At 39.6% G+C, this 23,348-nt stretch overlaps 1 protein-coding gene across 3 annotated transcripts in view; it reads left to right on the top strand.

Annotated features, from left to right (window-relative positions):
• The window catches only part of LOC148057253 (uncharacterized), a 45,025-nt gene extending 21,880 nt beyond the window's left edge, over positions 1 to 23,145 (top strand). Inside the window, exons 3-7 of one of the 3 annotated variants that reach the window (XM_087747481.1) lie at positions 15,559 to 15,679; positions 16,210 to 16,335; positions 17,592 to 17,723; positions 19,407 to 19,757; positions 20,994 to 23,145. In XM_087747481.1, coding sequence (XP_087603607.1) covers positions 15,559 to 15,679; positions 16,210 to 16,335; positions 17,592 to 17,598 — 254 coding nt within the window. In that variant the 3' untranslated portion in view covers positions 17,599 to 17,723; positions 19,407 to 19,757; positions 20,994 to 23,145. Of the gene's footprint in view, positions 1 to 15,558; positions 15,680 to 16,209; positions 16,336 to 17,591; positions 17,724 to 19,406 lie in introns of all 3 variants that reach the window. The other 2 variants (XM_087747475.1, XM_087747492.1) reach the window with 2 other exon arrangements.
• Positions 23,146 to 23,348: the final 203 nt, after the last annotated feature.

Below are 23,348 nucleotides of genomic sequence, written 5' to 3'. Positions count from 1 at the left end.
AATCTCATCGCCATATGTCCGTGCGTGCTGTGGGGCTCAGAGCAGTTGAAGACTGCTGTAGTTAGGTCTGTGAAATAAAATGAAGCGCAACTCCAAATGTTAGATGAGGAATTTCTGCAAAGATGGTGTTTAACAATAAAAATGCTGAGGAGAAACTACTCTGAATTGGGTTCTTCATAAGGAAATTAGTTTGCTCAATAGTGACAGAAAGACTGAGTAAAGGGTATTTTCATTTTTTGTAAGTGTACACACAATGAACACTGGCAGATAGCTGTACAAGTAAAGAGATCTTTATTCACTGCCGGGGTGCACTCTTTTCAATAAAGCTATCCATGTGTGCTTTGAGGAGATAGTTAAGATTGTTTTTCCTCAGAGTGATTAATGACAAAGGACATATAACCAGACACTAGGTTGACTTTGAGGATGAGTCATTCAGATACAAATGTTAAGTAAAACCAATTATTTTCATTGTATTTCTTTGAAATGGTGGTTTAATAAACAGCCCAACAGGGACAAATGTTTGGTCTAACACCTATAGTGTCCTTTTTAAGCCTTATGGGTTTCCATTCTGATATAGTGACATTTTTTTCATATCTTAGGAAGACTTACTGAAGGAGATTTTCATTTAGAAACTGTTTCATACCTTTATAAACTTTATGTATGTATGTATGCATATATATTTGCTCACATGAAGAGAGATATGACAGGGAACCATTGCTGTATGTAGTCTACCAATTCTACTGAAAATACTTAATTAGTCACTATAAAAATGCTTTGACTACAGGGTAATTTATTATCACATATTCACAGATGCTTTGTCAAGTAACATTTGAAAGGTTTCAAGGGATGACATTTCCACCACCGTCTTTGGAAGACTCCTGATAATCAAATAGGAACATCAGTAGGATTTTTTTCCTTGATTCACGGCCTACTTTCAATGTGCCCCTTTTCTTTAAACCTGTTCTTATAAGGAAAGACAAATTACTTGATTATACTGCTCTTCTGTTCCTCCATCTATCCAGCTGCTTGTCTAACAGTCCTCTAGTAATTTCTGAACCTGGTAGACAATTTCAACCAAATTTGACTGAGGATTAGAGGTCTCAGAACTATTAAGGTCTTACACATTTCATGAAAATTGATACTAAAGGAGAGAGACTCAAGTCAGTGCCCCTCTGAGTAAAGCTCAGTCACAGCTTGCCACAGGGAATCTGCTTAACTGATTGCAAGTTCACACTCATGAAGTTAAACAAATGTAAGTACTGGCTAGGTAAAGCCTTAATTTTGTAGTGAACAACAATGTTGTTTTTCAAAGTTTTTGCAAAAAAAGTTTTTCTTGTTCTCTTTGCATTTGGCCCTCCCTTGACTTTTCTTCTTGGCAACTGAATTTTTGCTTCTTCAGCAAGAAGCTGCAAAGGGGTTTTTAAAACTGCACTGGAATAGATGTCTACTGAATTTCAGACACTTTCAAAGTAGCAACCTGTATGTTAAGCTTACACTTCAGGGGTAACTAGCAGATCATATTCTGTGAGTAGTTATGAGGAATCTGGAGAAGTTATGGCTTGGTTCACTTTCATTTTAGATTGATCATTAAAACTTTTATTGGATGACTGATACAATTTGTTTCAGAGGGAGTTAACAAAATCCCTCCTGGTAATGTGATAGAGTAATTAAGGTTTGTTATTATGGTAATATGTATTGCTTTAAATATTTGCAACGTGGTTTAATTTTATTTTTTGCCAAAGAATGCTCTTATTTTCACAGTATCTATCTCCTGTTTTTATCTGTAAAAGTGCATGGTAGTGTAGCTTGGAGTCCATCCTTACTCAGGCAAAAGTCCCACTCATTTCAGGATTAAACTTCTATTGTTAATTATAATGGTTTTAATCTCAGTTAGTCCTCAGTGGGAATACAGACATAAATATCTGAATAAATCTCTTTATTAAACTATTTGTTCTGTTGCAGTTCAAACATCTAACACGTTGTCACCCAAAAGGTGCCAGTGAACCTGATGGATGGATGCTTCCCACCTGCCGTGGGAAAGCGGTATTCCTCACCCTGTGCTCACAGGCTTCCAGGCTGGTCCCCTGGTGCCAGAGATGACAATTTATAGCTACCTGGCACCAGAACCACTTCCCTGCTGTGTAGCTTATCTTGCTGGACTTTGGCACATCACCATATGGCTGATGTTCCTCCCCATAGGAGACTTCTCTATAGGAGGTCTGTATAGTAGCTTCCTCTCTATAGCGGCTCAGGTTCAAGGGGCTACATAAGCAGTCCATTGACAATCATCTGTTGCTTCGCTCAGAAGCTGTGCTAACTTTTCTGGAAGGAGCTCTGCTGTCTGTCTTTTGCACTGCTGCGCCTGGTGACATAACCATCAAATACCTTTCACTTCCCTCCACTGAGATTACAGATCCAAGAAGGGGCTTAATCCATCTAGCTCTCCTCAGATAACTTCTCAGGTATCCAGGACTTTCCTGTAAAGAAACTAAGATGCTCTTAGTACATTTATGCTGCTAAATGTGTCTGCTGTAGACAGCCATGCCTGGCTCATAGACCTTCTGGTGCAGGATGGTCACATCCATTTTTTTCAGGGCTACCACACTCTGAAACAGACTGGTCATGTCCATAGGTTTGACTTTTCTGAGCCTCACATGGTGGCCCTACAAGTTGCTATTTTTTATGTGTTTTTCTGATCAAAGTGTAATGCGTGGGTTGTACTTCAGTCTGCTAGAGTGGTGATTTCATTATATGAATCTTAAGGTATGTGCTGCAGGCTCTGGGGTATGACAGAGAGGAATGTGTGGTTATTGGCAATAGTGTTGGAGGACTACATTAAGCAGGACCCAAACACAGTGCAGGCTAGCCCGTGCTAGCATGGGAACAGTTGCTAGTGAACTATCCACAGAGCTGCCCTCGTGTTTTGATTTGAAGGGAGCTAGCTGATTTTCTCCAAAGGAAAGCTGGAGAGTGAAGTAGCCAGGTGACCACTACCTGGGAGTTTGTCAAGGAGCTAAGCACAGTGTAGACATGTCCACTGAGGTCCCCATGTGATGTAGTTCATCTGCTGGAAGATATGATGTCATACTGGGGTATTGCATGATACGAAGCAGAATACCCAGCTCCTGGGGCAGTTTTCTGGAGTGGTTTGTGCTTCCACTATAAATCACCGGATTTCACCAGGTCTGGAAGTTACGACCTTTGCTGTTTTCATGGCCTTGATCATGAACCTACCCGTAAGGAAAATACTGCATGGCTTAAAGCAGCACAAGAAAGTTAAAGAACATTTTCCTTAGCTTGATATAACTTTTTCATAACATCTCTTTGCTTATAATCATCACTTTGTGTCATTTTCACAGTTTTTCTACTTTTGTGATTTGTAATGTTGTACTAAATTGCCTTCACTATTGATTTAAAACAAAACTCAGGGTTTTTTTCTCATCGTTGTTGAAAGAAGCTATTGTTTCAGATGGTAAAAATAAGATCCATTTGGTATTTGGATGCTTCTGGATACTAAAACGTTTTCTGTCATCACTCCCTAAGCACAGGACTCATGACTAAGCATCATACCAGGGTCTGAGTCATAAGGACTATAAGTAATGTCTGAATTCATATGTGCTTCCTTGGAAGCATTTCTACAATTATGTCTTGAAGCTTTCCCAGCTGTAGGTGCATCAATCTGTCCACACCATGGGAGAAGTGAGAACTGGGTGCTTTTCTGAGGTTTATTCTTTTGCTTTGAGAAAAATGTAGAGTGCATAGTTCATCAGCTTAAGTCATCTTTCCTCTCCTTCACAGTGCGTGCCTATGTTAACATTTTAGTGCAAATTAGGAGTGCACTTTTGAAACAAAGCTCCCAATTGTGCCTACTGTCTGTGCTTTGCTTCTCATTGTGGGGTAGTTTTGAACTGTATGGGCTAGATTCCTTTGGATGAAACTGAATTGGAGTATAGACTCCCAGAGCACACCTAATGCACTCCAGCCACAACAGGGCATTTAGTCCATGGAACCAGTCTAGAGTTAGTCCAGAAGTCTCTAAAAAAAACCAATATAAAAGCAAAAAAACCCTTAAAATGTGTGTACTGTGGATGTCAGGTCTCCCACACTGAGTGTTCTGCTCTACCAATTCTGTCCTCATGGTCTTCTGTTGATGTAGAAACCACAGCGCACAATGCAGATGTTACATGCTTTTGAAGAAGAGAATATCTTGGAGTTGTGAGAAGCTTGCCCGCGTTTCTTCTTTATCTCTTTGGAACTTGTTTTAGCTTCTTGATCTCCTTACAGAGCAAGAATGTATGGGCACTATACCGTCTTGTGTTAGGTATCTGGTTAACCAATGAAATTTGTCTAGACACGTAATGTATCTCGTACTTCACAACGAATTAAAATCAGCAGCTTTTTTGTGTAGGATGAGGATAGGGAAAGCGGAGAGGTTTTCAGATGTGTATCAGTTTGTTCTTACATTGATTTTACATTTGTTTCAGAGGAGTTACTCTAGAGTTGCACTATTATAAACAATGAGAAAATTAAGGGCTATGGCTTGCTGTCCCCATTTTATTTATGTGCCCCCAAATAGCTTGGAGGTTATTCAAATAAATGCACTCCATTCCATTTGCTTGACTGTCTGATGGCTTAATCATGGAAATAAATGTGTGGATGATATTTATTTGACTGTCCGTCATGTGGTCTCTTTGACTGTATGGTAAAGCATACTTTCTTTTTCCCCAAAGAAAAAAATTAAATTAAATGCAAAAAAAACCCCCATGTTGTAATGCTACAGTTGAGATTTTAAACACACAAAAGTCAGGACATTCAGAGTTACGGCTCCCTAGAGCTTGTAGCTCAGCCATGTTGTACATGTGGTGTAGATTAAAGCAGTGATTTCCTCTCCTTTCTGTACTCCTTTCTCTTCTGGGTCTTTTCCTCTTTTTCTTTTAGCTCTTTTGTACTGTCTGTGCTGGAGCTCCTCTGTGGGATGGGGGATCCTGTAAAGGCCCCGGTTGACAGGCACGGGAGCAGATGCCATACACATGGGACTCTGGTACTGCTTGCGGGGACAGAGGAGCATAGCAAGGAAAAGAGCCCAGGGACAGCTTCTGGGGAGCCCAGCAGCACCCTGCATGGCATATGTGGGGCCAGTCCTGTCTCCGCTTCATACTTGTCTCACACTAGCTATTCTGTGCTGTCCATATCGCAGCATTATCCAAACAGCACTTCTTTCCTTTTCATGTATGTGCACTTGTCATGAATCTGTTCCTTGATGCACTCTGTTCAAGTTGGTCTGTGTTATAGAGGGGGGTAGTAACTTAACAACAAATCCACAGGTCCTCATTCATGGATATTCTGTGAATATCACAGATACTCTGTGAATGGGGTAAGCAGACAATGCGATAACATTTCGCAAGAGCCAGATGTAGCCTAAGGTGACTGACAATGAAGGATGGATGCTTCTCAGCATTCATGTTGATAAGAATTATCTGAAAAGAGTGCGTTCCCACAATACTTTTATTTCCTGGGTCTTGCCCTTTTTCCTTGTTTCTTTTTATATTCTGTATTCCTACATAACCTGAATAAAGTATTATGTACTCTTTTATGTGGTTACTGTTTCTTTGCTGGTCTCGTAAATAACTTGTGGTGTTTTCTGACTTGGCATAGTAAAAATCCCAAAGTTCCTCAACAATATAAATTTCTGGAGGCTGGTAGGTGTAAATTGCCCTGAAGAGAATGCTGGTTTGTTTACACTCCTCTAGGCCAAATCGTTTAATGGAAGAGCTCGTCTGTCCAACTGCTTTCTTTTGTACACGTGCATATCATTATACCAGTCTCTGGATTTTCCAAAGAAAAAATGAAAGTATTTTATACTGTCGTTATTAGTAGCTAAAAGTTCCTGCTTTTTCAATTCTATAAACATTGAGATAATTAAAATATTATTCTAAATCCTTTTGAAATAATAGTTTTGGTTTAGTTATTGCTTGTTAAGCACTTATTGTAGTAAAAATAAACACCTTTCTATTTCAACTTATACAAGCAGGATATTATTTCCAAGTTCCTCAGGGCAGGGATTGTACTTGTCCTTGTATCCGCAAATTATTTATTGGAAGCGGGGCCCTATCCTCCACATGGCTTCAGCATTAATATTAAGTGATGATCTTCATATGGAAAATATTGAATCTGAATACACGGAATTTTGTAAATGTCAGCATCTATTGTAAAATAATTTCTTTTTCAACTGCTCATATTTCTCTCCTTGGTTCTTCTACATCTCTTTGTTTAATAGACTAGAGGAGAACAAAGCAGAAAAGTGAGACTCTAAAGTTACTATCTGAAATGCAGTTGCTCTGAAAAATCATTTTCTGGTTTTCTGTGAGACGGATAAAGGATTTATGTCCAGATACGTCAAGTGTGATGAGTACAGGCATTACTGGTTTAAGGAGGAATTCTGTCTTGGGTCTAAAAATTCCCACTGCTTCATAGACTAATCTGCACTGTGTGCCAGGCACAGTCACCCCTCTTCTCTTGTCCAGTGTCATGGGACTGCTATGCTTGTGACAAACTCAGACCTGTCGTTCAGCTGCCTTTCTCCAGCCAGCCATGTGTACAAAGGCCAGTCACGGCCAGCTCTAAAGTTGGTACACCTCTTTCTGGTGGGTTCAGGTTATTGGGTCATACTTTTGTTCAATTTTACCTCCTTTCTAACGATACTTCTTTCCTCAGACGCATCAGAAAAGTTCATCTAGACATGAAGTCTATAACATGCTTCATCTCACTCTGATACTGTGACACTATTAGTAATAGACTAGCTACTAGTTAGCAATACTAGTCGAATAATAACTGTGAAAGTAAATATCTGTAATTAGTTCACTGTAACTGTCTTTACACAGTGGCTTCATGACAGCACGCTCAGGGAGAACTCATCACGTCCGTGTGGACCTCTCAGACGGTACCTTCGGAGCCTTCCCGATGAACTCTTCCTATTCCTGCAGGTTGATAGTTTTATCCCTTGCAAAATTCTTGCTTACTTGGTACATGGAGCTGAAATCTGAGCAAGGTTGAAGAAGTCTAAGAAATAAAAGCAGATGTAAAGGAATTGGTTTGGATATGTGGTTTTACTCGGTGTTGCCAGTTCAGCTTCTATTTTACAACAAGCTTTAACAATGGATAAGTGGTGTATTTTTAGAAAAAGAAAATACTTGCTAGTACAAAAGAAAGCGTATTCCAAGCTTTAGTGGGAATTATACTACCTTTTCTTCCTTGGTCTGAAGAAAGAAATAAACCAAACTGATTCAAGCCTGGTTTTGATAAAATAAGAGGAGAAATTCAGGGCAATCACAAAATGGGAGAAAGTAACAGACATTATAAGAGAATATTGGATGGAGCAGCAGTCATTGCCAGCATTGTAATTAAATGTACTAGGTTATTGGGTTTGTTTTCAATGAAATGCTGTATATAGATCTGTAAAAGACAGTACCTTTTGTCCCTGCTTAAATATTTACAGATGATATTTGGAAGCTGTTATCAGAGTTAAATTAAAAGATCCTACTATTTTGTATCTCGTATGTTTGCATAAACCCTGTCGGTTCACGTTTAATAAGATTTGCTATCAAGAGAACCACAAACAGTTTAACTTTATAACATCTGCAGCTTTTTCAGGTTTTTAGGGGTTACATGTCTGAGTAGATTTATTTAACTCAAATAAGGAATTATGGAAACAATTAAATTTCTTCCATAGTTTCGTGTCACTGACAGGCTTCCAGTTCAGCTTTACAATATGGTGTTTCTTTGCAAACAGCTAAAACAAGACATTCCACAGGAATAGAAAATTTGCCATTTTTGTTATCACCACAAGCATATGATATCTGCCATCAATAGCTGGGAAAGTTTCCATTTAAATAAATATTAGAGAAAGAAACATTTCAAAACAGTTTTAAACTAACTCCCAGTAGGTGAATATTGCAAGAGCACACACCAGTTTAACTCAGGAGTATACTGATTTTCATTTTTGTCGTTCACTGTGGTAAGTCTGCCTTAGATTGTTTGTTTAAATACATTCACATATTTACAAGAAACTGCTTCAGTTATGCACACCGTGCCTGCCGTTAAAAGTTACAGTTTGGATTTGTACTTGCTTATGAAAGATAAAATAAAAAGCAACACTCTTCAACCTGCAAAGTGTTGTCAAAGATTCATTTTACAAAAGGTTCCCCATTGACTCATTCTTTGTGGACTATTATTATAAATGTGAGGCTCTTCTGTCCCACAGCAAGGATCTGTCTGGCAAGCCAGGTTATTTTCAAAAGCAATAAAAGACGTGCATAATAAGAAAAATTACTTGATAGTTACTGTGTCCTTCCTGCTCCTAATGAAAGATTGTTCAATACAGCGTATTTTGCATTACCTTGCCCAGTCCACTTTTTAATAACTCATGGTATATGATTCTCTATACTTTCCCAGTGAAGTCCACTCATGTACATCTAGTTATTACAATGTCTTGTGTGGATTATTTTTCCCCCCTAAGAGAATTCCTCTGTTCTCTGTTACATGCTCTTGTATTGCTCTCCACAACTTTTCCCAATGGTAGGGGCTTTGAGTGCTTGTCACTGTCATGACATAAGAAGAATTTACATTCCTCTAACCTGCTTAAGAGGAACTAGTCCTTCATAGGTTCTGTAGGATCCAGCTGGAACCAGTTAGACTTTTTAAAGCCTCATTTTTGTGCCCAGCTCAGATCAACTGGGGAAACGAGAAAGCTTGTCCCCTTTTTCCCTCTCATTAGCACAGGGCAGCATATTTGAAATGTAACAGACAAAGCAAGAATATTTGAAATTTATGCACGAATCCTTTGACATAAGGTAGTAAGAGCTCAATTTATTCTTAGCAGTTATAAAATGCATGCTCTCCTTTCTTTCACGCCTTGTGGTTTGCTACTAACCTGAGGATTCTGGAGGTGACCGAGAAAAGAAGCTGTGAGTGGGATTTGTGCCTAAATGTGATACTACTTAAGATCCTCCTGTACATCTCAGTCCAGGATACAGAATATGAGAACAAAGGTTATTTTGCATCAGTGTGAGTGGTTCAGTTAGCCAGGTCTCTGCATGGCACTGCATGCCAGACTCCAAACGAGACTAATAACCACAATATTGCTAACTCCTCTTTCCTTACATCTTTCCTTCTTATGGTTTCTTTTACATTATTGGTGGGGACTGTGAGATGACCAGAAATATCTGGAAGAATTCATTGCTATCTTTATGGATTACTGTTCATTAATTGGTATTTATTATAAAGCTGCTTATTGAGGAAAAAAGAACTCTGTAAAACTGTTCAATCAGTAGCTTAATAAATGTTAAAAAACAGGTGTGAAACAGAGGAACACATATATATCTATTATAGTTTTATGCTAATCATCATTGTCCCTCTATCTGCAAGCCTCTATGGAAAAAACTGCACTGTCCTCCACCTTGATCCACCTGGGAGAACTACACTGCCTCAGCTACTGTGAAGAGAGAAAACCAGGAAAGAAAGAAAACCAGATTTGGTTTTGGGCAAGTTGTCAATATTTGTAATACTGGCACATCGTTACTCTGTGTTGTAAATGTGCACATTTCTCAGAGTCAATCAGCTCTTGGAGATGGGTTTTACAGCAATAAGGTGTGGAACAGCAGAAATGTGTTCCTGTGCATGTCTATAGTGTACCTTGCATGGCTGACTTGGACATCCATGGTGGCGTGAAATCCTTCCACTACATTTCTCCAGCTATCCTCGTCCCATAGAGCTAGACTATAAGATAGACTATAAGACTATTAACTATAAAGTCGTACCTATGACTAGGCTGTAAGATAATGCAATTCAGAGGTGGTAAGTGATTTCAAGACCATCACAGGAGCCACCATGGGTGGTAAGACTCCAAACCTATCCAATCTACTTATTCATTGTCTTCAACCCACTGACCTAGAATTAATGTGAACATCCATTTCAGCCTTCTGGGTGGTGTGCAAACTTAAGAACAGCCAAAATACAGGGGCAGCTGCCTCTCTTGTTTTTCACTGGCTTGGAAACTACTGATAATCCTAAAATAAGTTAAGGTCTGCTCAGTGCTCTGGGACAGTAGGAGGTTACTATTCTGTATGTCTGAGAATGTGCCAGTTTGAGCACCTTTTGGAAGCTGCAGAAACTCGAAAGGTTCGGTACCTCTGCCCCTGCTGTTGAACCTGACAGACCGGTGCTCCAGCACCGGGAAACTGCCGGAGGGCTGTTGAGTCAGGCTGGGTCGCTTCCCTGCCTCGGCGTGGAAACGCAGAGAGGCACATTCTGCATCAGGCTGTTAAATGAGAGCTTTGCTCTGGAGGGAAACATCTCTGAATTAAAACATACTTGTTCCCACCTGTAAGAAATTATCTTTTTTTCCTAATGGAGCTTGTTCTAATGCCCTGTGTAATCCTCTGTCAGTCCCTCTTTGTGCCGAGGGGAGGGCAGAGATGAAAGACGGTCTGCTGTAGGCAGAGCTGAAGAAAATTGCCTGCATAGATGAAAGTAACAGTGGTGTCAGCTCTGGAGACCCTGCTTCAAAACTGAGATCACGATGGTGAGAAGGAGTTTACCACCATCAAGAGAGGCTGCGGAGGAGCTGCCACAGCAGGTGGGAAGTGCCAGGACCCTCCCTGCAGCCCGAGCAGCACGAGGGTGACAGGCCGTTGGGGCATCAGGGCTTCTCCGAGCCCTCAGCAGCAAGCGAGATCAGGTTAAAAGAGCTTTCTATCACTTTTTTTAGCCCCGAAGATTTTCCTACTGGTTTTTCTCAGTTTCTACTGAGAACCAGCAGTTTTGGGTGTCCCTGAAATGCCTCCTGCCAGCCACGGAGCCGCCGTGTCAGTGCAGCTGTACCTCGGGCTCGTCTGTCTGCTGAAGCAATTCAGAGCTGTCGTTTTGCTTTGGCACGATGGAGTGGGGATTCATAACGAAACCAGTTCTGATGGTTCATAGGGACATTTGGCACAGGTTCCCTATTTCTAACTTCTCCATCTCTTGTGTCCACAGTTAAGGTGCAATCTGAATCAAAGCTAATTTAGTAATGTTTAAAATAAATTGTTCCAAACCGAATTAAAATTAAGGGGACTTTTCTGTTGATTTTGGTAATTCGTATTGTTGTGGAGGAACGCCCTGCCAGCAGCTCAGATCAAAGCAGCAGATGGGAGAAAATAAATTTGCTATTTTTTCTGAAGCCTTGGAGAAGGAGGAGGCCAGTATATCAGTGCAGAGTATTTGAACCTCACAGCATACTGTCCCCGCCTGTCTCTTCAAATTAACTATGCTTTCAGTCAGTCTTGCTTTAGGTTTTTAGGTGTACATGGGCTTGGGACTCAGAGAAACAGTGGAAGGGCCAAACCTTAACACGATAGATATTTCCTTCTCAAACAGAAAGTGGACTTCCTATCCTTTTTTAAAAACCCTTCATCAGGCTGCATAATCTCATGAAACAAAAATCAGATGAGGTTTCTATCAATATGTGTAATTACTAATTAGGAAGAATGATTTAAGGAAACATGGTTCAACTGTGGTTCTTCAGCAGATAATCTCTTGTATCAGTCCATTTCCCAGACTAATTACCAGATGTGTGAAGGAGGCGTTCTCTTTCTACATGCAGATGTAACTCGGGAAAATTTCATGGAGATGAGAAGAAAGCTGCAGAAAAGCAGAGAGTTTCTGTCCTCCTACAGACCCAAAAGGGGATGACACTGTAACAGTAAGAGTCTGAGAAATTTGTAGTAGCTTTAAACTATTTAACTTCAGGAGGCATGAAAGTTTGCAGAAAATGTCTTTTTTTGCAGCACAAAAGTTTTGAGTAAGAAAAGGATTATCAGTAGTTGCTTACATATTGAAAGGGTCCTTTATTATAGAATAATGAGTAACAAATTGTGATTTGTTTAGCACATGTAGTACTACTATAGTTATGAAATAAATTGTTATATATTAATTATATAATATAGAATGATATCATATATAACAATATATATAATAATATATTTTTATATAATGTATATTATATAAAACATAGAATATATAGCAGAAATATAATATAATATAATATAATATAATATAATATAATATAATATAATATAATATATAGTAATACATAATATAGATATATATGTAACAGACTGCCCAGGGAAGTGGTGCAATCATAGTCCCAGGAAGTGTTCAAAACACGTGTGGATGTGGTGCTTAGGGACATGTTTTAGAGGTGGACCAGGCAGTGAGGTTAACGGTTGGACTCGATGATCTCAGAGGTCTTTTCCAACCTTAATGATTCTATGATCCCATGATTCTATATTTGTAAGGCAAATTTCCTTTTTTTCAGCTGTTATATCTGACTTCCTTTGGTTACGTTTCAACCATTCTTCATCTCCATTCCTGTCTGGTATACTTTGTTGCATATAGGATTTCCAGTTCTGTTCCAGTTTCTGCAGTTATCAAGAGTTGATATCAGAAACAAATTAATATCACAATGGCAACAGTCATGTAATTTTTTAGAAGACCTAAAGAAATAAGAAAGAACTACTAGGAAAATTGTTGGGGTTTTCTGCTGTTTATCCAACAAATATGACCTGAAGAAACAGAAGTGATGTATTTCTGCAAATGAGGATTTTGTATTTTAGAATATGATAGACTTCAAAATGAGGGAAGGCTTTCAACTTGCCGACTGCTTTCCGTTATTCCTGTCAATTGACCTACCTAATCCATTAAAATGTCTTCCTTGAATTGAAAGGACTGGAAATTGGATTTAACTTGCTGTGGCCAGCCATTTCTCATTAGAAAAGAAATGTTCTCGAAGCAAAACCTTACCTTGGTATACAGCTCTCCAGGATCCAGATCAGGACAGCATGGCTCGTCTCTGCTCAGGAGGGATTCAGATCTGTCTGTTTGATTTTCCTTGCAATACAACAGTGAAATGGGGACTAGAGGCTGCAGTGAACGGGTAGTTCAGCCCTGGATCCTAGCACACACAAACCATGGTCTCGTTTTGATGGGTTTGTTCTCATGGGTTAATTGAGAGACAAAAGCTCTAATGGTCCTGATATCAGGAGCTGGGGCTTTTATGGCATATTTTCTGACCCTGAAAAAGTTAACTTTTTCTTTCTCTCCTTCTTTCTCTTTTCTTTTTTTTTGGGGGGGGGGATTTCCTTCCCCCTGCCCCAATATCTGAAGAAAAAGTGATGATTACAATAAGAGAAATTGCAAGAGGTTTTCCATATCTAGGGACAGTGGTGACATCCCCATAAATCATGGGTAACCCTAACACAGACAGTCTTCAAGAGGCTTAGTTGTCATAAGCATACATACATAGGTAGGACCATTCCCATCGTATTTATCTTTCACACCACAGCTTATAGAAACCAAATTTCTGTCATCGACAATTATTAATCATCCATTTACCCTGCTGAGACATCTAATAAAGCATCAACTATGGAGTTTGAACATGAGAGAGAAGGAGAGAAAATGTAATCCAAATTTTCAAAAGTAAAGGGAAGAAAAATCGCATGTAACATCTGTGCACCACATGTTCATAAATTACAGTGGGCCTGTGAACATTTCTTCTCTCATCTATATGTCACGCGGATTTAATAGTTCATAATTTTACGGAAAACAACATTATTATGCACCATGCTTAAAAGGAGGTGTGATCAGCCCTCCAGCAGCACTGCTGCAAGCTGCTCTCCACCGAGGGCAAGCTGGCGGCGGTTTGGCATCTTGCGGTGTCCGTCTTTGCATGCAAAGCTCCTTCTTCATGGCAAGACCGAGGGCAGCACCGCTGAGCGGCACCTCGGGGGGCTGGGCCCGAATGCGATAACCTTTGACTCTCCAAGGAAATTAATATTTTGTGCTTAGACCACCAAAAAATGTTGGAATGTAAGGGCTCACTGAGAAATACAACGTCTCACTGAGAACACAGCCTTTCCATCAGCACTGTGTTATAGAACAGGGTTTTTTAGCTTGAATGAAAAAATGAACAAATGAAGTGTTACACAGTTGGCACATTTCACAATTTTTTTACCCACCACTAAATTGCAGGTGTTAATCTAAATATGTGTGCTTTCATCTACTGAACTGAGACAAGCCGATAGTGTACATAGGAATACACAGATAACCAGGTTTGCTCTCGTCTTTTATTTCTGGTGAAATTTATCCATCTCTGCATACAATCCACGCACAGCATTAAATCCCGGGTCTTGGGCTGACTCTGTATGCCCATAAGGAAAATCCGTGTTGTGTCTTGTAAACATTTATTCCAAGCTGTGGAGGAAAGCGGTGATTTAGATGCGGAGCTAGGAGCAGAAGAGGGATAGAGAGACAAGTCTGATGAAAGCAAATCACGCTTTTATATTATCTCCCATTCTTAAAATAACCCTCTTCCCCACAAAAAAGCTGACAACTTAAAGAAGAGATAGAGCTTATAAACACACAAGGATTTTTCCTGCATACATACGGTTACTACCAAAATTTTAAAAAAGAAAAAAAGCTACAGATTCCACTATGTAAGAAGTAAAAGCAAAATCTTCAGGAAACACACTTGCAGTAAACAAATTGGAGATTACAAGCATTCCAGAATTAGTTTGCTAAGCACACTGGCAACATTTAGATTCCTTAAGTCCAAAAACATTTAAATTTAACTTTAGTTGTAATATACAACTTTAGAGTCTTGTTCAAGAAAACTATGGCTTGGAAAGAGTTTTCAGCATGAGAAATTTCCATAGTTTCTCTTTTTCTGCAAATGAGAGTTCTGATTTAGGGAACAGTGTGAAAGACATCAGGGGCTGCAAACCCAATTTGAAGCGTTCCCAAAGAAGCGCACACAGTCACTGTCTTCCTCTGCTTAAGCCTTCATTTAACAAAGTGCTTAAGCACAAGCTTATGGATTGATTTAAGTAGAGGTTCTGTCAAATTTGGTAGGAAATTTTGTTGCAGTTATCAAATCCTAGCAAGGGATTGATTTCTAAGTAATCAAATTACTTTGTTAAATGAAAGCCTCATATTTCCCTTCTGAACTCTGGAGACAGCTACTGAATTTTACAGAAGGCCATTAAACGCAGTGGAGAGCAGGCAGTGCCCCGCTGGCCGGAGAGATGACTTTCCCCAGCTGACTTCTCCAAAGGAGCTCTGAACCTGCCAGGGAATTTAACTGGGTTCTGCATGCAGCGAGCTATCAAAGCAAGCAAAACCCATGGATCTGCACGGGGGCCACCAGCCGATAGACTAACTTCCCCAAACCAGGTAAAAATGAGAGTCAGACGTTGGAACCGACTTGTTGGAAATTGCCTTTGCCTGCAGCCGCACAGTGGAATAATTCCAGTAACTCCAAGCGCATGTGCGTAATTCACTTTTGTATAGACATTAAGAAAAATTGTGAAGCCAGAATGCCTTAGCAGCCCAAATTTCAGGTTTAAAGATCATTATAACTATCAGAACAAATAACTGATTCATCTTTTTATTTTTCAGAGATAGAAAAGACGGTGGCCATGTTTCCATAATGAGCAAAGTGAGACTGTAGCGTTTCTGTTTTCACAGCAGGAGACGTTTCCCTGGCTCTGCCTTTCCCCTGCACTGTTGATGGGTGCACTGGGACACCATTGTCTTGCAGACCTGCTGTCTCCTCACCCTCCGAAGGCTCGATTCCAGTAGATGTCCTGTGAGTCTGCAAAAATAACCCCATTTTTTTATCCTGGGAAACTGGAGAGTAGAAATCAGCTCTGCAGTGAGCACGAAGAACTTCTGACTCATACCTAATTTGATCTAATCTAAAGTTTATTGAGCTTAGGAGAATCCTACTGGGTTCCTCTTGGCTTTACTTCAGGATGACGGTTTGGGAAGTGAAGTTATGTTGCATCCACGAGCACTTCGTATCTTTTCAGTTTTCATTCATTTTCATTGAATCCTTTGTTTATCAACATGGAGTGATATCTTCCTGAAACAGTAAACCACTTATCTTCATTGAAATTATTCTTTTGGATTTGAAATGTAAGACATTTCAGGAAATTTGTTTTAAATTAGCATTATTACTAAGTAAAAACATTTCCCAAGGAAAAAAAATTGTCTGAAAACTTTGCAAGATTTTAATTAAATTTGAATCATGGTATGAATGGACAACTAGAAAATAGAGTCTGCAAAATTCAGTGCTATCACATTTTCAGTTTAATTCTTTTTGTGATTTAATTCCAGAGGATGCTTGGAGTTGTCAAAAAGGAGACGAACATACACCTCCTCAGGAGGAGACTGCTTGCTAGGCAATGTCGGTGACCACAGACAGCAGTTGCAAAGGAGGCTCAGAGAATATGGAAGCTCCTGGTACAGATATATTTTTTTCTCAGGGAGGGAAAGCAGAGCATATAGGAGCAGACCTATAGGATAGGATCTGTGTGTTCAGGGAACTGATTTCTAACAGGAAACACAGGCTCATTGATGTGAGTGCACTGGAGATAAAATAGGGTGGGAAAATATTTGTGTTCCTGGATGTAGCTTTGTTCGCACTTTAACTCTGGCTATGAGAAGGAGTTTGCTTTTTGCTTGATTTTTTCAGTGTCTGACGGACCGCAGCCCAGATAGATAATTCATGCTGCCGCTGGACAAGCCAGCCCTCTTGTCAGCATTGCGAGAAGGATGTGACCAGAACGGATTTACTATAGAGGAGATGATACGTATGGGGAAAACCAGCAGCAGCTCAGCTGCAGTTGTGATTTTGTCGGTGGGGAACTGTGACGATGCATCTTGTGTGGATAATATGGCTGAAGGTCCTGTCCATGGAAAATCCTGAGCAGAGCCTGTGTGAAGCATATACTTACTGTAATTGTGTGAGCTGCCTGTAAAATGGAGTTTGGAATGTGATTTCAAATATTCCCCGCATTATAACTCCAGAGAAATTCATACCTATTGCTGTTCATGTCTCACAAGGTGGCTTTTGCTCAAAAGCATTTGGAAGGGCTTTGTGGGCTGCAGCTGCATCGTCCAGCCAGGAGAACATGCCATCTCCTGGGTCGTGATGTGCTGGGAAGACTGTGTGGGAGGTTAAAAGATTACAGATGTAATCACAAGTGGCCAGATCAAAAAAATCGGGTGAGAGAAGCATTTAATCCACTCCTTTACAAGGATAAAATGTTTCTCTGCAGCCATGGAAATGAAAACAAGGATCAGATTAATACCTGAACGCTAGCATCCTAAGCTAAAGTGCATAACAAAATCAGTGTTTCATTGCACCTCTGTAAAATGAGATGGGGAGATGAGTGATTGGCGCTGAGGTCTCGGTTCCTCAGTGGGGCGGAAACCAAAGATCCATCGAATGAGAGTTAAAGCTTTAATTTTCCAGCAGTGGAAACTGGCACTTTGGCATCTCAGAGGAATTTTGTGTTTGTCATTGTACCCCAAACAGGTAAAAGGAGTTTCCCAGAAGAAATGTAATAAAAATTATCCATGTTTCTGTATCGCTCACACCTCCCAGAATTTCCAGATTGTAAGGTTTAGGAAAAAAGTTGTATTAAGTTCAGATATTTCCCTCAGTTTTATCTTATAATGTTTTTAATTTTTATATATTTTATACTATTTTACAGGAAGTAAAAGTGAATAGCATCAATCTACAGGAATTCATATTTCCAAATAAATAATAAAAGACAAGTGAATGTTTGTATTTCCTAATTCTGTGATTAAGAGTTAAACTTATTTCCTGATTACTCCTTATAGAAGTGAGTAGAAATTTTTCACAAAATAATTTTTATTAAATTGTTGCTTTGGATTATCTTGAGATATTTCCTTTAAAATTTATTTTGATGAAAAATATATTGAAGGTATTGTAAAATTTAATGCAAATTTTTTAAATAATTTTTGCATTGTATTAATTTTAATTTTTGTATAATTTTTACTTTTGCTTTATTCAGGTATAGTAATGGTAATGTATATTATGCACATGCAATATCCCTGTGTCCAGCTGTTTCATTATCAAACACAAGGTCTTTCGGCTTAGGAAGGAAATAAAAGATGTTTCAGTGAAAATTATACCTGAGCTTAATGATAATAACTTTAAGGGTTCTGAAAATGTAAAGTAACTCTTCTGCTCTTAACAAGGCGTAATAAAATAATGTAAAATAAAATACCAAATATAACATCACAAAATACTATCTTGAAACCCTCTAAATGACAGCTTTCTAGCATGAAAGCAATTGATTTTCAAATACTGATTTTGTGGATTTCTTGTCCAACTGAGTTTTTCCCAGAAATGCCAGTTTCAACGAAACAGCATCTAGCTCCACGTGGGTTTTAATAGACAAGCTTATTTCTGAAATTCTAAATAGAAATTGAAAAAAATCCCCTTTTCCTCAGTCTTTTTAGGTAGTTTAGAAAACGTTAATTTATCTCTACCTCTTGTGAATTAACTGCTTGATCTTCCCACCAAAGCAACCGCAGCACTACCAAATTTGATAGTGCTGTAGAGCCCGTGAGGATTTGGGTTTTAGGAGAATCGCTACGGGGGCTGGGGTGCTCAGCACACAGCACTAGGACGAATGCGTTTTCCCAGAACACAAAACCTTTACTTGGGAAAGGTAAAACACTCAAAGAAAACAAAACTCAGATTTTGAAGACGTTTTATCCAGGACTTCACCTGACTTTACTGCTCATCCTGCATTTTTTGTTGCTTTTTTTTTTTAGATCTTCCATTGATTTTAACGAAATGAAGTTTATAGCATATAAACATATCTACCTATGGGTTGCAGCAGTGTCCCAATTATTGTAAATACATGTTTTTGAGAGCTATATGTAATTGGGGTGTGTGAAGAGGGCTCAGGGGGAATGGCAGAGGTGCCTGGCATCTTGAATCTTGAAATCTAATCAATGTGCGTTAAATACAGTAATGGAGGAAAATCAAACTGATTCAGAGGTCAGTCACGTGCGTGTTAGTTTTAAACAACGTTTATGTCAGTACTTGCCAGGCGGTGCTTTGGGAGCAGGCCTGTGGAAGGGGCGCAGCAGCAGCAGCAGCCACGAGTCAAAGACTGCTGCCGTCGGGTTTTCGCTGCTACTTCCCCTCTGAGGGATGCGATCCGGTGCTCGCCAGGGGAGATGAGGTTCCTCAGCCGTGTGTTGTGTGCAAGCACATGCTGAAAGTGGGAGGAAGGTTTTGCTGAGATGACAGATGCATATGTACAGATAATTTCCATCCTTGTATCTAACTTCTTCCTGCAAAATAACAGTGTGAGTGGTGGTAACAGAAGATAAAAAATAGAAACCAACCTAATGGAAACAGTGGAGGTGACAGATGATAAACTCAATTTTGTACAAGAATGGTCATTATCAAGTTACTGTCACAGGATAGTCTTGCCCTGTAAGAATGCTTTTTATATCAGCTCTCTTTTTGTTTGGTTGTCTTTCAGATCAAGAAGATACTGGAGCTTACTTGCAATGCACGGATTGTTACATTTATGGAATTGAGAATAAGGATATCAATATAGGTAAAATGATCAAAAAGTCGAGAAGGGAGTGAGCAAAGACCTGCTTGCGAGACTTCGCCTTGAAGGCATGGGCACACATGTCAGAGGTGTGAAAGAAATCCCATGGAGAACTCAGGCATGGGAAGAGGCTCTCTTGAACCCCTGGATATTCAGCACACAAATCCCTGAAAAGATTTCTGCAGGAGAACACTTTCTTCCATTACTTTTTGCAGCAAATAGAGGAGTTGATGGACATGGAAATGCTTGGTAGAAGACACATGGCTATAGTGCCAGGTATAGAAAGCAAGCTGTAAGTTTGTTATGACTTTTTCCTTACTTTTTAGGTTTGTCCTGAGGATTAGTTAGCTAGTGAACAAAAAATATATGTGTAACAGAAAGAAAAGCAGGAAGAGGCCACACCTAATGTCGCAGAGTAAGCCTTTTTTCTCATTGATATTTAAAATTGGATCCTCAAATCTTTGTTCCAGACCTTGACTCTGTGGCAAGAAAGATATATGTGACTATAATGCGCAGGCAAAGATGTCCATATCTGATGCATAAAATTCTGGATTTTGAGGTCTACTAAATCAGTTGGCTTTTATTGCAATATGTTTTATTGGTTCATTTGTTCAGGAAGAGAGCATATATTACATATGAAGACCATATATATAGGAAAATAATGATTTTATTAGTTAAGAAAGCAAGAAAAATATGTAATGCCCTAGTATTCCTTTAATCTGCTTATCCAGCGCTAGTGTAATACATCTTCCTTCTTTAACCAGACTTCTAAATGAAAGTCACAGTAAATTAATGAGGCCCTTCTGCCCAATTTAAAGTTATTCAACAAGGACTAAAAATAATGATAGGTGACTCAGGTGGACAATGAAATTCTAAATTTCAAGTATTAAATGACTACTGTCATTCACGTAAATTGTACTATAAATTGACTTTTTAATCTTAAGACAAAAATGAATTCAAAACAAATTTATAGCACTTGCTCTGTACAAAACTTGTAGTCAGGGAAAGGGCTGAGTTAACTGAATAAATAATATACCATACCCCTTAATATATAATACATTAATGCAAGATATTGTCATATTGATCTGCTGCCAATCATGATGACTTACTTATTTTTGTGTAAAGAGTAGGATTTTAAAACATCAGCTGACTTTATTTTTCTTTATTGCAGGGTTGGGTTGGACTCTGCTTACTTACTATGTATGGACATTAAATATATAGTTTAAATACATTGAAAAGAGCTGTAAAAGCTTTCCAGATTTCCCAACTTTCAGAAATTCCCATCTCTCATTAAGGATGTGCTAAAGCATACTTTTAGTGAATAGCCCTGAGTGATTTTTTTGTCATGTCAAGATTTTAATAGAAAAATGAATTAGTAGAAACTTTGGTCAAAATTTTCAGTAATTTATATTTTTTACATTTAACATTTAATGTACATCTGATGTTGAACAGCAGTTCTATCCCATACTGCCTGTATGCTTTTCAGTTGCATCTTGCTTCCCGTTGTTGTAGTGCAGCTACTGGACGCCAAACCATGGAGCTACCAGGCGCTGTGTAACCAGTCTATGAGAGGTGAGAGGTGCGCTGGTTCCTGTGGTTTTGCAAGTTCCTCAAAAAGACATTTGAAGAGACTTTCGGTCATCAACATGAACAGAGGCAGGCTTCCCTAGGTCCTTCTCATGGCTAGAGAAATGATCTGGAGATGTTCCCACGCAGGAATTCATAGGCAGGGGCAGAGATTTGAGAGTTTTGTGGGAAGATATTGCCAGCCAGGCTCCGGAGCTTGGGTCCACTGCAAGTGGCAGGTGAGGTGTGAACGCTTGTTTCCAGCGGTGCCGTGCAGTGGCACGTCCGTGTCCCTCAGAGCGTGCCCGGGCGCGGAGGAGGACTGCGGGTGGAAACACCTGCTCACCCCTTCGAGCTGTGTTTTGTGCCAAGCCACGTGCAGCTGTCAGTGGCTTTGCAATGTGTTTGGTCGATGCTGTGTACTCACAAATATTGCTGCTGTCTGTGCTGGGTTTAATTTTGGGGGGATTGCAAGAAAGTACCTTGGGAAGGATTGTATGAGGAGAAGACACATAAACCTTTCTTCCTAACTCAACTTCGTTATTTTCTCAAATGTGGAACACATTTGGTCTGGCATCCCATTTGATTTGTTTACTGCTTTTGTGTCCCACATTTGCAGAGGCTTTCCAAACATATATATTTCTCTCATCTGGCCTGGCTCTGCCTTCTGCACAGAAACCCCAGTATGGGTGGGTGGAGTACACGTCCAGGGCGTTTGGGTGGGCGGTGAAGGGGAACATGGTGAACTTTTGGAATAACCTGGGCTGTACTTTCAGGCTTGCCCACGCTTCAAGTGTAGAAATCATGGGATTTGTTTGGGAAATTATGTTAGACAATATCAGCTATCAGCCCTTACCTTGGTTGCATGCTCTCTACATGATCCGCCCCTGGATGTGGAATATTACAGCACTGTTACAAATTATTCTGTCTGTGTGCTTTGGAAAGTATGCAGTATGGCTCATTTTCAAACATCACTTTTGTTATAAAAATCAGTGGCTCCTACAGTGACCTGAAGCTAGTCAGGTAGGATTTAAAAGAGCAAAGAATTTCAGAGACGGCTGATTTGTTACTTCATTGTGGTATGTGTAAATAGTTCTGTGTTTCAGAAAAATATTTCTACCTTGTGTTCTAGGTAAGACTGTGACTAGTTTTTCATACAGCCATAATTCACAGTTTAGGTGGGATGTATTTCAGTCAAATCAAACTGAAAGAAGGAACAAACCCATCCTCTCAGCCCAGCCTTTTTCCAGCCAGAGCCCCCTCCCTGGAGTCTTCCTTCTAACCACCATCTCAGCTGGCCTTGCCCTTTTCAAATATGCTGAGGAATTAAGTAAGTACTAGCTCCACCGCCCTTGCCACCTGGCGTATCTGCCAGAAGGGTTGAGAGATCTAAAAAGGGTAATTTTTTTCTGCATGTACTCTGAGGCTTAGTGTATAGACCCTCTCATACTGCAGTCTTTCAGAAATGCATTGACCTCACTTAAACGCCGCTGTAATGGCGTTACAGAAGAAGACACTTTTCCCCAGAAGCAGTTGCCTAGCATGCATCATTCTTGGCAGTATCTGCAAATAAACTTCTTGTAATTGATTTAATAATTTTCAAATAAAAAAATTATGATAGCTGCGGACAGCTATAAATAACAGAAATGAAACACATTATTTGCACTGCGCCTTCACATGCACTTGTTTAGCTCTTTTTGCTGTTAAGTTAAAACATCTGTTTCTATGGAAGTGGAGCATTCCATGCAACAAACACAGCACTGGAAGTGACCCACATATTAAATGACAACATTTGACAAATTCTAGCAGTTGATTACTGGGGAGGAGTAGGCTGTGGTTATAATCAGAGTAAACCAAAAAAATGTGTACCTTTATAAACCTAGAGTTTAAATGAAACATCTGTACTAAATCATGTTTGTAGAACAGCACTGTAGCCAACTACCAGACCATATGATAAAGGGGTGTTTTTAACAATCCCTATTTCCATCGCCATCCTCCAAATCAGATCCAGACTTTGCCCACTTGCATGAATTCTGCTGGAAACCAATTGGGATAGTGTCAGGCTACAGTGGATGCTGTCAGTTTAGATACAGACACCCGTAAAAAGTCAGTGATTCCAGTACCTCATGGAGATTATAAGCACAGGTAGAAACTCAGGTGAATATTAGGGTGCTTTGTAGGCTACAGTCTTTTCCAGGCATATTTTAACCGAGGCTTACACCTTGGAAAAGGTGGATATGCTGCAGTGACTGTGGAATCTTATTCTTAAGGAAATGTGAGTGTATAGCAAGAAAGTGGGCA

Source organism: Nipponia nippon, unplaced genomic scaffold (genome assembly GCF_047370975.1).
Source record: "Nipponia nippon isolate SJK-2023a ecotype South Korea unplaced genomic scaffold, ASM4737097v1 scaffold_1, whole genome shotgun sequence".
NCBI lineage: Eukaryota > Metazoa > Chordata > Aves > Pelecaniformes > Threskiornithidae > Nipponia > Nipponia nippon.
This window is presented reverse-complemented; position numbering and strand designations above follow the sequence as displayed.